Source organism: Vidua chalybeata, chromosome 12 (assembly GCF_026979565.1).
Source record: "Vidua chalybeata isolate OUT-0048 chromosome 12, bVidCha1 merged haplotype, whole genome shotgun sequence".
Lineage (NCBI taxonomy): Eukaryota > Metazoa > Chordata > Aves > Passeriformes > Viduidae > Vidua > Vidua chalybeata.
The window spans coordinates 11,994,723-12,007,387 of NC_071541.1; the positions used below are offsets into that span (position 1 = coordinate 11,994,723).

Here is a 12,665-nt window from a genome sequence, read left to right on the forward strand (position 1 = left end):
TCTGGGGTGGGTGGGTTGGGGAGGGTTTGGGTTAGTGGGGTCATTTTTTGGTGGTTTTTTTTTTTTTGGTTTTTTTTTTTCCTTTTCATTTATCGTCGTTTCAAATAAATAAATTGGTACAAAACGATTCTCCCGTGTGCTCCCTGCAGGCGTCGGGGACCGGGCAGGAAGGGGGCTGGTCCTAGGGGGGCCTCCCTGCTCTTCGGGGTCCGTCCGGGTGCTGATGCCCAGAGCCCGCGCCCTGCTCCGAGGGGAGGACAGGAGCAGAGGAAGGAGGCGAGGCAGGAGCGCCATCCTTGCGCAGCTGCGCTCGGCTGAGCAACTCGAGCGGTGGGGCGGGGGCAGCCCCGGCGGACACCGCAGCACGCACCCCCGCCCCGGCGGGCGCCCGGCCCCTGCAGCTCCTGGGCTGGACAGGGCAGCGCCCAGGGCACAGCCCCCGCCGCCTGCCCCCCGTCCCCGAGCCGAGTCCCGCAGGCAGGAGCGGCAGCGGGGAGCCCTCCCCCGGCGCTGTCTATTTATAGACAGCCGGCGAGGTTGCGTAAATCCCGGCAGGGATCTGGGCCATCTTGTTCTGCCTGCTGCGGGAGGGAGCGCCGGGCGAGGGACGAGCTCCGGCTCATTGCCCTCCGTGCCCGGGGGCTGCAGGAGAGAGAGGGGACAAGAACGGCAGCCCAGCCCCGTGCAGCAGGGATGGGAAGCGGGGCACGGAGGGCAGGAGGGGGTGGAGGTGCCAGGCCGGCTGTGGGTAAGCCCCTGGCTGCGCTGCCATCGCCCCAGCTCTCAGCCCCACAGCAGGGCCCTGCCGCACGGCCTCCACCAGCCAGGGAGAGCTTCTGGCAGCAGCATTGCCCAAGAGCTGCTCCAGCCCTGGCGAGCTGCTGTGCTGGAGCATCAACATGATCCCTGTGCCTAGGGAACACAGCATGGATCAGGCCCTTATCCAGCATCCCCCAGGAGGAGGTGGCAGGGACAGCAGCCAGTGGGGCCTAGGGACTGTCACACCAAGCGATGGCAGGGCCTTTCAGCACTCCTGGAAAGGAACAGCCCCTTCCTCCAGGGCCCCAGTCAGACCTGGGGCAACTCTTTTATGCCTTTGTCCCCTGGAGAGCAAGCAGGGAGAAGGGAAGCAAGTTTTACTCCCTGAAGAAATGTCCATTTGCTACATCCAGCAAGAGAAGCCAGCCATGCTCCTGGAAGAGACCAGCACTGGTGTGCTACAGGAGGCTGCAGCCTCCCTCCAGGTCTGTATTTAGAAGCAGTCACGATCCTGCTGGCCCACACCAAGAGAGGAGAGATCTGCTGCATCAACTGACCTGCAGTTGTGTCCTTAGTCAATAGCTGCAGGTTTGGGAGGGTCAGAGGGGATGCCCTCACCAAGGGCTGGGACACAGGGAACAGAGGGGCCACCCTGCTCCTCAGGAGGGGGAGGTTAAACCAACCCCATCTCAGGGCTCAGCTCTCCTTGGCACTCACCCGCATGGCAAACTGTAAGCACCTCTCCAGGCAGACCAGCAGGCACACTCCCGTGGGCAGATAAAAGCAGAATGAAGGCAGTGACCCTCCGGCTGCCCAGCACAGGGAAGGCAGCAGGGTGACACTGCGCCAATCCAGCTGGAGCTGTCTTACCTCACAGGCTGAGCCTGCCAGGAGCCATGAGGCTGGGGCATCCCTGAGTGAGCTCCCTTGAGTGCTGCCAACCATGAGGGCCAGGCTCTGGAGAGAAACCCAAGCCCTGGGGACTTTCAAGAGCCAGTGACTCATCTCATCAAACTGCCAGAGCTGAGGGACACAGCTGGCAGAGACTGTGCTGCACGTGGTGATGCACAGCAGCCTCCCACAGCAGGCAGCTTTCAGCTCCCAGTCTGTGCTCATCCCATCTTCAGGTACCCAAGAGACAAGGGAAGAATCCTGCAGCCTCCCAGCCCTCTCCTTAAGGGAAGCACAGACCAACAGACACCCTTCCATGCTCACCTGACCTCTGGGGAAGGCTCTGCTCAGCCAAGGCCTTCACATTTTGTATGCTCGGCTGTTCTGGTGCTATGAAGCATTCAGAAGAGCCAGGACCAGTAACACTCCTCCAGAAAGGACAAGACCTGTCCCTGAAGCTGCAGGGTTCACAGTGACCACATTTACTCCAGCTTTATAATGAAGACTAAGACTTCCAAATCTCCTGGTCACAACGATGTTCAGCTGTGAAGTTTATGAGGTGATAAAGGCCACGCACTTCAGCAATGCTTGCTGTGACACAGGATTTCCTTTGGTCTGGCTTGCACCATCCCAGCTTTCCCAGCTGGTCTGTGACATGCCAGCAGAGGAAGTTCAGAACCCAGCTGGAGCTCAGTGTCGAGGGCACTGCAGTCACTGCACCCTCACCACTCCACAGCCCCAGCAGAGGCACACAACATCCAGGGTGGCTGCAGCTCCTGGCAGCAGCCCCCCGTGCTTGTTGCTGCCCTGTGCTGGCAGTGCAGCAGGTGACACTGCCCTGCAGGGACCTGCCCAGCACCCCCAGCCTGCACCCACACCTCCTGCAGCCCTGCACAGACCAACCAGCACCCAACCCCAACACCACTGGGAGTCGTCCAAGCTTCCCACAACCCTTCCTCCCCAGAACTCAAACAGGGTGCAATACTGGTTTGTAGAGTAGCCTCCAGAACAGCCAGCTGGGAACGTCCAACAAAGGAGAGGGTGTGAGAGTAACAAACAGCCTTGCATCTCCAGGTTCTTCCCTTCCCTTCAGGATGGCTTTTCTCATCCCTGCCTACTTGCCTGCAAGGTCATCCAAAGGCTCCTGGAGCAGCCCATGGGGCACCTTCAGCACTGGGGGAGGGTCCTGGGTCCAGCCTCATTCCTCCTCCACTGCACCCAGCCAGGAGCAGCTGAAGCCTCTTGGCACTCGTGACAGAACAAGCAGGCAGCGTGGCATTCCCACAGCAGGGAGAAGAACCTGACAGCAGTATTATCTTCTCCCAGGGCAGGAAAAGACTCTATAAGTGAAGGGCAAACACACAGTCTAGCAGTGGTCCTGTCTGGTGTTTTACTAGTCCTTCCCCTTGGAGAACATAGAGCCCAGACACCACAGAGCCTGAGAGATTCCTTGAGTTTGGTGAGGTGACAAGACACGGCACATTTAAGAGCATTCAACAGGGAACCAGTTTAATCAGATATCAGGTTTGCACCATTCTTTTCAGAATCACAAGTTCTGCATTTTTCTAAGAAATACAAAGCACTCTCAGGTTTACAGAATGCTGGTCCTGGAGAAAACAGGGAGAGAACAAGACACTAGGATACAGACACTAGGATACTGGGCCACAGAAAGGAAACTGCTCATGCCCACCTCGCCGATGGTAACAGCCCCTGCAGGAGGCAGGGAGATCCCAGGGGGTCTGTGCTGCTGCAGTGGGGCTGTGCCCTGCTGTCCCCACCCACCGAGGTCAGGATACCCCAGTGGGATTGTAGGATACCTCCACACCCCCATCAGCACAACACGGCTCCCACATACCAGAATGAAAAACCCCTGCATAAAGCCAGCTGACAAGCATCCAGGTTCATCTACTCTAGGTAACATTAAACTCAGATCCAGGGTAAGTTACTTCATCCACAAGATTAACAGCTGATTCAATAGATTGAACACATGCTACTTACAGCACATAAATAGAAGATACTTTTTTTTTTTTTTTTTAAACTTAAAAAACGTGTGATGAAGGTCTAGGTCTGACTGCCTCAACACTGCTGCATGCACACAACTATCGGCCTCACAGAAGCGGCTGCGCTGGGCAGCAGGAAAGCTGTCTCTGCATCACCTATTCCAGGGGTCACGGGACAGCTATCCTGCCCCCATGTCAGGAAATAAATATGGCACTAGCCAGGAGTGGGCTTTAATACAAACCATAGTGGTTTTCAAAAGAAATATTAATCCATAAAGGGTTACAGTTAACAGATATCATCATCACTTTATTTCTCAGAGCCAGAAATAGTGCTGAACAAACAAACAACAACAAAAAAGAGACAGAGTATGTAATTTCCAGAAGTGCAACCAGGGTACAGCGTGGCTCTCAGCGAGACGAAGGGCTTGTGCAGCTGGGAGAGGGGAGCCATGGCAGAAGATGGCAGCTCCCGCTCCCGGCGGGCGCCTGACCTTGCGACGCTCTCCGAGGGGATTTGTCACCGCAGCCTCCACCCCACCCCGCTACCAGGACCCACGGCATGCGGGAACACCGAGTACCCCAGCACCCACCCAGCCAGGGAGCTGCAAAGAGGCGACTTCACAGGGATGTACCCAAAAATAGAGACCTTAAAATAAATAGGACCAAAGCTTCTTTACAGTAGGCAATGCACTAGTTTTACCATGAACAAAAAACTAAGACTAACAGCCACTTCTTGCCAATGGAGAAACTTTTTCTCCTCTTCACGTTTTCCAGCCCCCTTCCCTCGCAGCTGCAGTGCGGCCAGGATGGCATTGCTGAGGATGGAGGCGGGGGCACGGCAGCAGCGAGTACACACCAGGGCGAGCAGGGCCAGCTGGGGGGGCCCTGCACCGTCCCAGGGCTGGCGGAGGGGAGAGGCAGCCGGGGGTGCCTGCGTCCATCCCTTTGCCAGCTACAACAATCCTCGGCAGCTACCAGCAGCTCTGCACCGTGACCTAACCACGCGGCTCCAGATGTCACCACTGCCAACAGCTGTGATCCAACTGCCTCCTCCAAAACCAATTCTTCCAGAGGGAAGAGAGGCAGAGCAGGGGCACAAGCAGGGCCTGACCTCACCCATGCTCACCCAGCCACAGCCCAGGCCAGAGGGGCTAGTGAAGGGCTGGTGGGGTGCTGCCAGGGCTCACCACCCGGCCCGGGCTGAGGGGCAGGACGGGGAACCCCAGCCCCATTGGGAGGAGAGGTGAGGCAGTGGTGAGAAGGGAGCTGGGGGCAGGGGGACGGGGGGCAGCGCTCACTTCTTGGAGCTCTGCGTCTTCTTGGGCAGCAGCACGGCCTGGATGTTGGGCAGGACGCCGCCCTGGGCGATGGTCACGCCGCCCAGCAGCTTGTTGAGCTCCTCGTCGTTGCGGATGGCGAGCTGCAGGTGCCGCGGGATGATGCGCGTCTTCTTGTTGTCGCGGGCCGCGTTGCCCGCCAGCTCCAGGATCTCAGCCGACAGATACTCCAGCACGGCCGCCAGGTACACCGGCGCCCCGGCGCCCACCCGCTCCGCGTAGTTACCCTTTCGCAGCAGCCGGTGCACCCGCCCCACGGGGAACTGCAGCCCGGCCCGCGACGAGCGCGACTTGGCCTTGGCCCGCGCCTTTCCGCCGGACTTCCCCCGGCCCGACATGGCCGGCAGGCAGCGGCCCCTCGCCCCCGCCTCTCGAGCAGCGCCGCGCACAGAGGGTCCCGGCGCCTGCGGGGAGACAAACGCCGTTACACCGCGCGGGGGCCGCGCCGTCCCCGCCCGCGCCGCGCCGCCCTTACCGCAGGAGCCCCCGCCGCTCCGCGCCGCGCGCCGCCCGCCGCCGCACTGCCCGGCCCGCCGCCGCCGCGCCGCGGATATCGCCGCCCGCCCGCCGCACGCCTCGTCCCATTGGCTACCGCCGCTGCCGCCACGGCGCTGATTGGTTACCGTGCCAATCCCTGATTTGCATAGGGCTCCCAGCGCCGCGGCCCCGCCGCGGGCCGGCGCCCAGGGCGGGCAGCGAGGCGGCTCTGCCGGCGCTCCGGCCGCTCCCGGGTGCCGCCGGTGCTCCCTGCGCCCCGGTGGCTGCTTCTGGCTGCGTCGGGGCCGAGGATGGGGGGAGGGGTGTTGGCCCGAGCGCCCGTGGGTGTCTCGGCTGCGCTGTGCCCCTTTGCCTTGCCCAAACCCGTGGCCCCTTCCTCGGCCAGCGGGACGTCTCTCCCGGAAGGACAGCAAAGTCTGAGGGCGAGGGCGATGCTATGGGGAAAGAACCCCAGATAGGGAGGGCAACCCCCAGCCAGTACTACCCTCCCTTGTCTCCTCACGTATCAAAGGGGAAAGTTTCTCCCAAACCAGTTTCCGTGGACAGGCAGGGTTGACTGTGGTCATCTCTGCACCAGGTTAGAGGAACTGCCTCAAATAGCCTTGGGCGAGCAGCCAGACTCCAGTTTAAAGGTGATGTAGCTCAGCAATAACATATCCTCATTAAACACTCAGCGTAGGGGTTTGGGTTTTTTTTTTTTTTTTTTTGGTAATGCTGCTGGTGCTCACAGTCTGGAGGGAGATAACCTGTACCCTGTGCCTTTGCATCACCCCTGCATCCCCAGGGGAAGGATTATATTCCCCAGAGCTGGGAAAGTTGAGCATCCCCCCACTCGTGCTCAGCATCTTCACTCCCTCCACAGCAACTGGAGACCTGAAATGAATTCGAGATGAGCTGGTGACCTTTAGAAAAGCTTCATGTGCAGTTCCCACTGACTAGGCTGGGGCAGCTGAGCAGCTCATCCTGGAACAAGAAGGGGCAGGCAGGGAGAGAAACTTCCCATTGTGGCTCCTGCAAGGACAGGCATCAAGGTGATAGTGCCAGCAGCCAAAAATCTATTCTGCCAGGAGCTGCTAATACAGTGATTCTCTTGCCTCAAGTCATGGTGACAGCAATGAGGAGCCAGCTAGCAACAGGCTTTCTGGATAGAAATCCTAATCCCAGCCCAGCTTCCTGTAAATCATGAAACCTGCACTCAGCTGCCTCTGTAGCACACGATGGATTCAGAGGAGGATATCATTCCAAGAGCACTTGGGTCTCCCCAGGTGTCCACCCTGTGGCTCCTGCCCTGGCTCTGCTGTCCCTCCCCAGGGATAAAGCTCAGCTACAGCCACCCTTGCAGCTCCCCAGGGATAGATGACTCTAGAGGAGCCCCAGAATCAATCCCAGGGAATATTTACCACTGGCAAATGGACATGATCCACCAACACGGCCTTGCAGAGCTCAGACCCTGAGAGCTCAGCAGTGGGTAGGTGGTTTGCTCCTCAGCAGATGGAGAGGAGGTACAAGCTCTGCCTGCAAAACAGGAGCACTGGGGCTGCAGTGGGCAAGAGGGACACAGACACGCACATGGACAAGGGCACGGCGCAGCCAGCCAGTGAAGCCCATTTTATTGTTTCCAACACAAAAGAAGTACTGATTACTAGCAAGGAATTCAAAATGTAAGGCTTTTGGTCTGTAACATCTGGCTCTGTTTACAAAATCCCTGACCTCAAAAACAACGGCCCTATGCTGTTCTGCAATGGCACTTAGGTTATCTGGGTTTTAATGACTGGCCTTTTCAAATAAGGCAGAGTGCATCCCTACCCAGATCAAGGAAATCCTCTCTAAATCTTCAAATCCCATTAACAAAATGATTGTACAAACAACGTGACAGACACACTGTTCCACAGCAGGGAAACCAAAGCCAAGCCCAGTTCCTCCCAGGTGCCACTTGACCATCTCCCTGTTTAGGAGCCATGAATGCACATAGCAATGCTGGTGCAGAACAGGGTGGATCTGGCAGATCTTCCCAGCCTAGGGTTTCCTCTTAATATTTACTGCTTGCTCCTCAGTACGGCAGCCATCTTTTGAGAGCAAAAGTATTGGAAAGGAATTTGTACAGAATCAGTGTGGAATTAAGTGGAAAAGAGGTATAAGTTTAACATCAAAAAAAGGGAAGGGAAAACCAAACAGAAAGAGACATGAACTATGGACATTGTCAGGAGGCAGAAGCTATTCCTCCCTAGCAGGCTGAGATACTTCTCAGGGTTCTCAGGGCTTTATCTTCGCTCACCTGCCAGCATGACTGGCAGGGAGGGAGGTCAACATGTTATATTCACTCCCATCAGCACAAGACAAAGCCAAAATCTTTACAGACATCAACCTTTAACAAAACACAAAGAAGAGAGACAACAACCTAGAGCAGCAGATCAACAGCTGAAAGGCTTGGACAATTTCAACACCAGTCTGTAAAGCCTTCCAATAATACCATTTCTCACTCTGCTTAGGAAAATCAGGGTAAAAGAGATGGCCAGCCATCTCAGCTGGTGCCTAAGCCTTGTGCTTCTTCGCAGCTGGCTGTCCCTGCTTCCCCAGCCACTGCTGCAGGACATCTGCGCTGGTTTTCTTGGGCGAAGGGCTGTGGATGAACTGACTTTTCCACTTGGGCAAATCGTTTTCTTTCTTCTGGGGAGAGCTCTCTTGGGAGCTTTTTAACCAGCCCAGCATCACTTTGTTGCTTGGGGTGGCTTTCACCTCCTGAATAAACAAAAGACAGTGTGAGAGAAGTCAGAACCACAGAGAGAGCAGGGCAGCCAGCAGCTGCAAGAGCTGTCCAGAGCGGGATGCGGAGGCTGGAGCAATGGCCTTGCCTGCAACCAGGCTCATCTGTGGGAGGTTCCCCAGACTGCTGTGAACAGGCTTGTTCCAAGACCCATTTCACATGGAATTTGCCTCATTTGGCAGCAAAGTCCTGGCATGGGCTGACAGTTTTATTTCTGGAAGCAGAGGGAAGGGAATCTGTCCAGGGCTCAGCACTCCAGCATCAAGCATGGGCATGCTCTGCAGACACTGCCTACTGCCACTCCTCCTGCAGCCTGGCAGCTCTGACCCAGCTCAGAGACATCATCGTGGCTGAGCTCCCCCCTGCCAAGCCCCCACCAGCACCCACCTTCTTGGCTCCCAGCTCAATGGGTGCAACACACTCAGGTGTGTTGTTGCGGATGTTGTTGACAAAGGTGGACACTGGGTGGAAAACAATGTTCTCTGTGGGCTGGATGAGTTTAACAGCTTCTTGGGTTGGCACTTCAGCAAAGTCCAGCCATTTCCTGACGGCTTCATCCCCATCCAGGATGGCTGGCATCCTAAGGGATAAGATAGTTGGAGCCAAAGCTCAGCAGCAATATGTCAGTGTGGTGGCAAAAGCCAGACTTGTAAGCTAGCAAGGAGTTGGCATCTTGGGGAAAACAGGGAAAACTGAAGCAGCAGAATGCTCTTCTGCAAGGCAGAGTGTGCATTCACTTCATGCAGGTAGCTGATTTGCTGGAAGAGGCAGAGGGGTTGACTGCCAGGCCCTGGTCAGGCAGGGAGACCAATTCCAGAAAGTGATCCAATTCCAACTGCCATCCACAGAGCACAAAGATGGTGATTTATGGAAAGGGCATGAGCAGTCGGTAATGTTGTAGCACTTCTGCCCGAGAGCCGGAGGAGGCTGCTGCACTCTGTGCCTGCGTGCTGCCAGACTGGTGTCTAGCGGTGCAGTTCTCCTACTTCATCCCCCTCCACCCTGCAACCCCCTTGCCTGCTCTCACTTGCCTGTGATGGATGAAGCTCACATCCTTGGAAGCATCCACAGTGATGATGGTGTAAGTGTACAGCATTTCTTCTCCCCCTGGTGGCTCCCAGCAGTCAAAAATCCCAGCCATAGTAAGCAACCTCCATCCTTTCCATTCTTCATCTCCCTCCATCTCCTTGTCCTGCAGGAGAGAGGCCCCACTGTCCTGGTCACCATGGTCAGCCAAAGCAGCACAGGTTTGCCAGTGCTGAGGCAGGTCAGCAACTCAGATCTGAGTCATGAACAGAACTAATCTGAGGCTCTCCAGGAGTCTTTCTACTGATTTGAGGTAACTCCAGGAGAGGTACCAAGATTCTCCTCTTCCCACAGGCAAGCCAGTGTTCTCCTCCCCATCTGAATATTCCAGCCACTGGTTCAGCCAAATGAAAGAGGTAGTGAAACTCCCAGCCCAGTCCCCTGTGAGCCACACTGCCCACCCATGCAAATATCTGGCACGTGGGGAGCAGTGACCGTGACAGCAGGGACGCTGTGTCACCTTTCACAGCCTGGAGACCGCTGCGATGGGGACCGCCAGCCGCACAGGGGTGACAGAGTGCCGAGCCCAGCACAGAACTCAGCCCTACTGGGTAACAGACTCCCAGGGATGGGCAGGGTAGGAGGGAAGTGGGCTTTTCCCCAGGCAGCTGAAGGGAGCAGGGGCCCAGAGCTGGGTGCAAGTGCTGAGACACAGCAAGGGACTCCATACCACGGCATCCTTGGTCTGGGGGAAGTAAATGAAATAGGGTTGCTTCCCCCCACTGTGCTGCTGCCACTCATAGAAGCCATCTGCCAGGACCACGCAGCGCTTGCCCTTGAGGAGAGCACCCTGGGGAGAGACAGCACAAGTGAGCAGTGAATAGCAGCCTCAGGCAGCCTGCAATGCCAGAAGGGCTCCTGCAAACACCCAGCCCTCTCACTCCCTCCCAGGACTTTCCTGAATTGCCCCTGGGACACACACAAATGCCACCACTAGTGTGATGTTGAGCTTTACCAGTAACTGCCTTTCCAGTTCTGTTTTAGTGAAACCTCCCAGCTTTGCAGTACAGGGACTTGCTCTTCTGTGCAATGGCAAGTGGTGACCAATACTGGCCTAGCAGATGTTTCTGCCCTGGTTTTGCTGACTACAAGATTTCTTGTAGCAGGACACAAAGGTGGCAGCAGCTCACCTTGTAGGAGGACTTGCTCAGCATGGTATCACTGCGGCAGTTGGAGGTGTTGAACTGCAGTTTGGAAGGGTTGTCCTGTTTGAACCAGGAGGGCACCAGGCCCCAGCGCATGTCCATGAGGACCCGCTCGGAGGAGTCAGCATCCTTTTGAATGAACAGAGAAACACCTCAGGTCAGAGCAATGTCACAGAGACCCACAAGCATCCCCACAGCTTCACAGAGGTGTTTTGGGAAGTCCTGTGGAGGTGGCATTGCCCCTAAAAGAGGGGATCTGGCCAGCATCTCTGCCAAGAGAAGCTGGGGCTCACTGCACCTCCAAGCCATGCAGAAATAGCCACTAAATTATAACCCTTTGCATATTCTTAACAGCCTTCATGTAAGAATTAATCTTCAGCAGAAAGCACATGAGTATTTTGCAGGAATAAAGAACTGTCTCTCTGTGGCTCACCCAACTCACTGGAAGAATTAACACAGCTTCTTTTTAGTGGAAATGGCTGGAGACATGAACTCCCAAGCTGTTGAGTAAATAGCCATGTCAGGCTGGTGTCAAAGTCCTCAAAGCCTCCCCTGGTGACACCGAACATCCCAAAGGGGCAAACCCCTCACTTTCATTTTAATAATGTAATTTCTGCTAACCTGGTGCACTTTCACTGCTTGTGCTTTGCATATTACCTGCCTTTGGACAATGGAAACAGTTTGTGGTTTTCGATTCTCCCCCAGCTTGCTCTCACTTTCTGCCCACAGCTGCCGGTGCTGGCAGTGCCTGCTGGGCCATTTGCTCCCAAAGGACTGCAGCAGACAGACACACAAATACACCTACTCTAGGTGTGGGTACACAGGGACATGTACGTGTGCAGTTCTGTGAAGTCTTTCAGAGCCTCCCTCAGGGCAGGAGTGGCAAAAAGGGACACCCTGCACCCCACCAGCATCCCAACAACTTCAACAGTGATGGACAACTAAGCAAGCATCTGCCTGTGACCTGTACCACACTCCCTGCCCCATATTCCTCTGCTCCATCAGCTCCACTGCCTACTCTCAGGGGGATGTGGGACCCCTAAAGTAGGAAAGGAGGGCATGAGGCTGATGGCATTGCCCACCGAGGGTCCCACCTGATCACCTGTACCAGTAACGGCTGCAAAGTGCAGCTGCCTCAGCAGCTGGGGAGGGAGAGCACAGCGGGTTCGGATCGGGGGGTTCCGATTGAGCACACCCCGTTTCACCCCGCTGAGCGCCAAAGAGCAGCAGTTGGCCGGGCACCCTTTCTGTGTGAAACCAAATGAGCAGCACCAACAGCCCTAGAGGATGCCCAGGTCGGCCGGGGGAGGTCGTGTGAGGCTTAAATTATGCGGGACAACAGTCACCACAGGTGTACAGCTACTGTCCTGCTCCGGAGCTGATTTTTTTTTTTTTCTCTCTACTCTTTCCTAATACCAACATGACATGGACACACGCCGCAAAGTTATGAATTAAAAAAAAAAAAAAAAAAAAAAAAAAAAAGAAAAAAGAAAAAAAAAGGTGCCTCAGGAAAGCCAATTAAAACCAGCAGAGCAATTACAGACATTTGCAAAAAACTCTACCAAGGCTAAGCACTTACACACATTTTTGCAGAAAACATAAACACTGTGGTGGAAGCACTGTACCGATTCCCCTCCTCCTTCTGAACATGTAAATATTAACAAGAAGCGACATTTTAGCAATTAGAAAATTCAATACCTGCCACGTACAGCAAAGCGAAACGAAACAAACCGCGGCCGTTCGGAGCGAGTCCCTCGCCCCCCGGGGAGCACGGTCTCCTTCCCTCCGCTCCGATTTGAGCCGCAAGATGCCCAGCACCCGCCCCCCGCCGGAGCCGGGACGCGGCCCTGCCGCCCGCGGTCCGCGAAGCCAGGGAGGGGGTACCTGGTGGAGGTGGCGGCGGGAGAGCAGCACGGGGCCGCTGGACTGCGGGCCCTTGTTGTAGGAGGGCTGGTAGCGCTCCTGCCGCACCCACTCGGGCTGCCGGTGCTGGCCCCGGCGGTCGCGGTAGGCGCAGGCCCGGCGGAGGTTGTCGGCGGCCAGCGAGCAGGCGGTGCGCCCGCACATCCCGCCGGCTCTGCGGGGCACCGGGCGCCGCGCTCCGCTCCCGCCCGCCGCGGGGAGGGGCTGCGGCCGGGGGCAGGGCCGGCCCCCGCCGCGGAAACGCCGGTCCCGCCCCCGACAC

General features: G+C 56.6%; 2 protein-coding genes across 2 annotated transcripts; both read right to left on the minus strand.

Annotated features, from left to right (window-relative positions):
• Positions 1–3,132: 3,132 nt before the first annotated feature.
• Positions 3,133–5,500, minus strand: LOC128794254 (histone H2A type 2-B). Its single transcript, XM_053953998.1, has 2 exons — positions 5,463–5,500; positions 3,133–5,391 (listed from the first exon to the last, which is right to left on the minus strand). The coding sequence occupies exon 2, from the start codon at positions 5,323–5,325 to the stop codon at positions 4,945–4,947; it is 381 nt and encodes a 126-aa protein (XP_053809973.1). The 5' UTR covers positions 5,326–5,391; positions 5,463–5,500; the 3' UTR covers positions 3,133–4,944.
• A 1,565-nt stretch (positions 5,501–7,065) lies between these two features.
• On the minus strand, positions 7,066–12,619 carry HMCES (5-hydroxymethylcytosine binding, ES cell specific). Its single transcript, XM_053953560.1, has 6 exons — positions 12,365–12,619; positions 10,466–10,609; positions 10,006–10,125; positions 9,281–9,441; positions 8,637–8,829; positions 7,066–8,224 (listed from the first exon to the last, which is right to left on the minus strand). Exons 1-6 carry the CDS (start codon positions 12,545–12,547, stop codon positions 8,018–8,020), a joined length of 1,008 nt encoding a protein of 335 aa, XP_053809535.1. The 5' UTR covers positions 12,548–12,619; the 3' UTR covers positions 7,066–8,017.
• Between the last annotated feature and the right edge of the window lie 46 nt (positions 12,620–12,665).

What these genes read in the sequence shown, in the direction of transcription:
- LOC128794254 (XM_053953998.1), bottom strand. Translation starts at nt 5,325, where the DNA reads ATGTCGGGCCGGGGGAAGTCCGGCGGAAAGGCGCGGGCCAAGGCCAAG.
- HMCES (XM_053953560.1), bottom strand. Translation starts at nt 12,547, where the DNA reads ATGTGCGGGCGCACCGCCTGCTCGCTGGCCGCCGACAACCTCCGCCGG. An exon ending in CCCGCCGCCACCTCCACCAG is followed by an intron (nt 10,610 to 12,364) that starts GTACCCCCTCCC and finishes TTCATTCAAAAG; the next exon opens with GATGCTGACTCCTCCGAGCG. An exon ending in TTGAGCTGGGAGCCAAGAAG is followed by an intron (nt 8,225 to 8,636) that starts GTGGGTGCTGGT and finishes TTGTTTATTCAG; the next exon opens with GAGGTGAAAGCCACCCCAAG.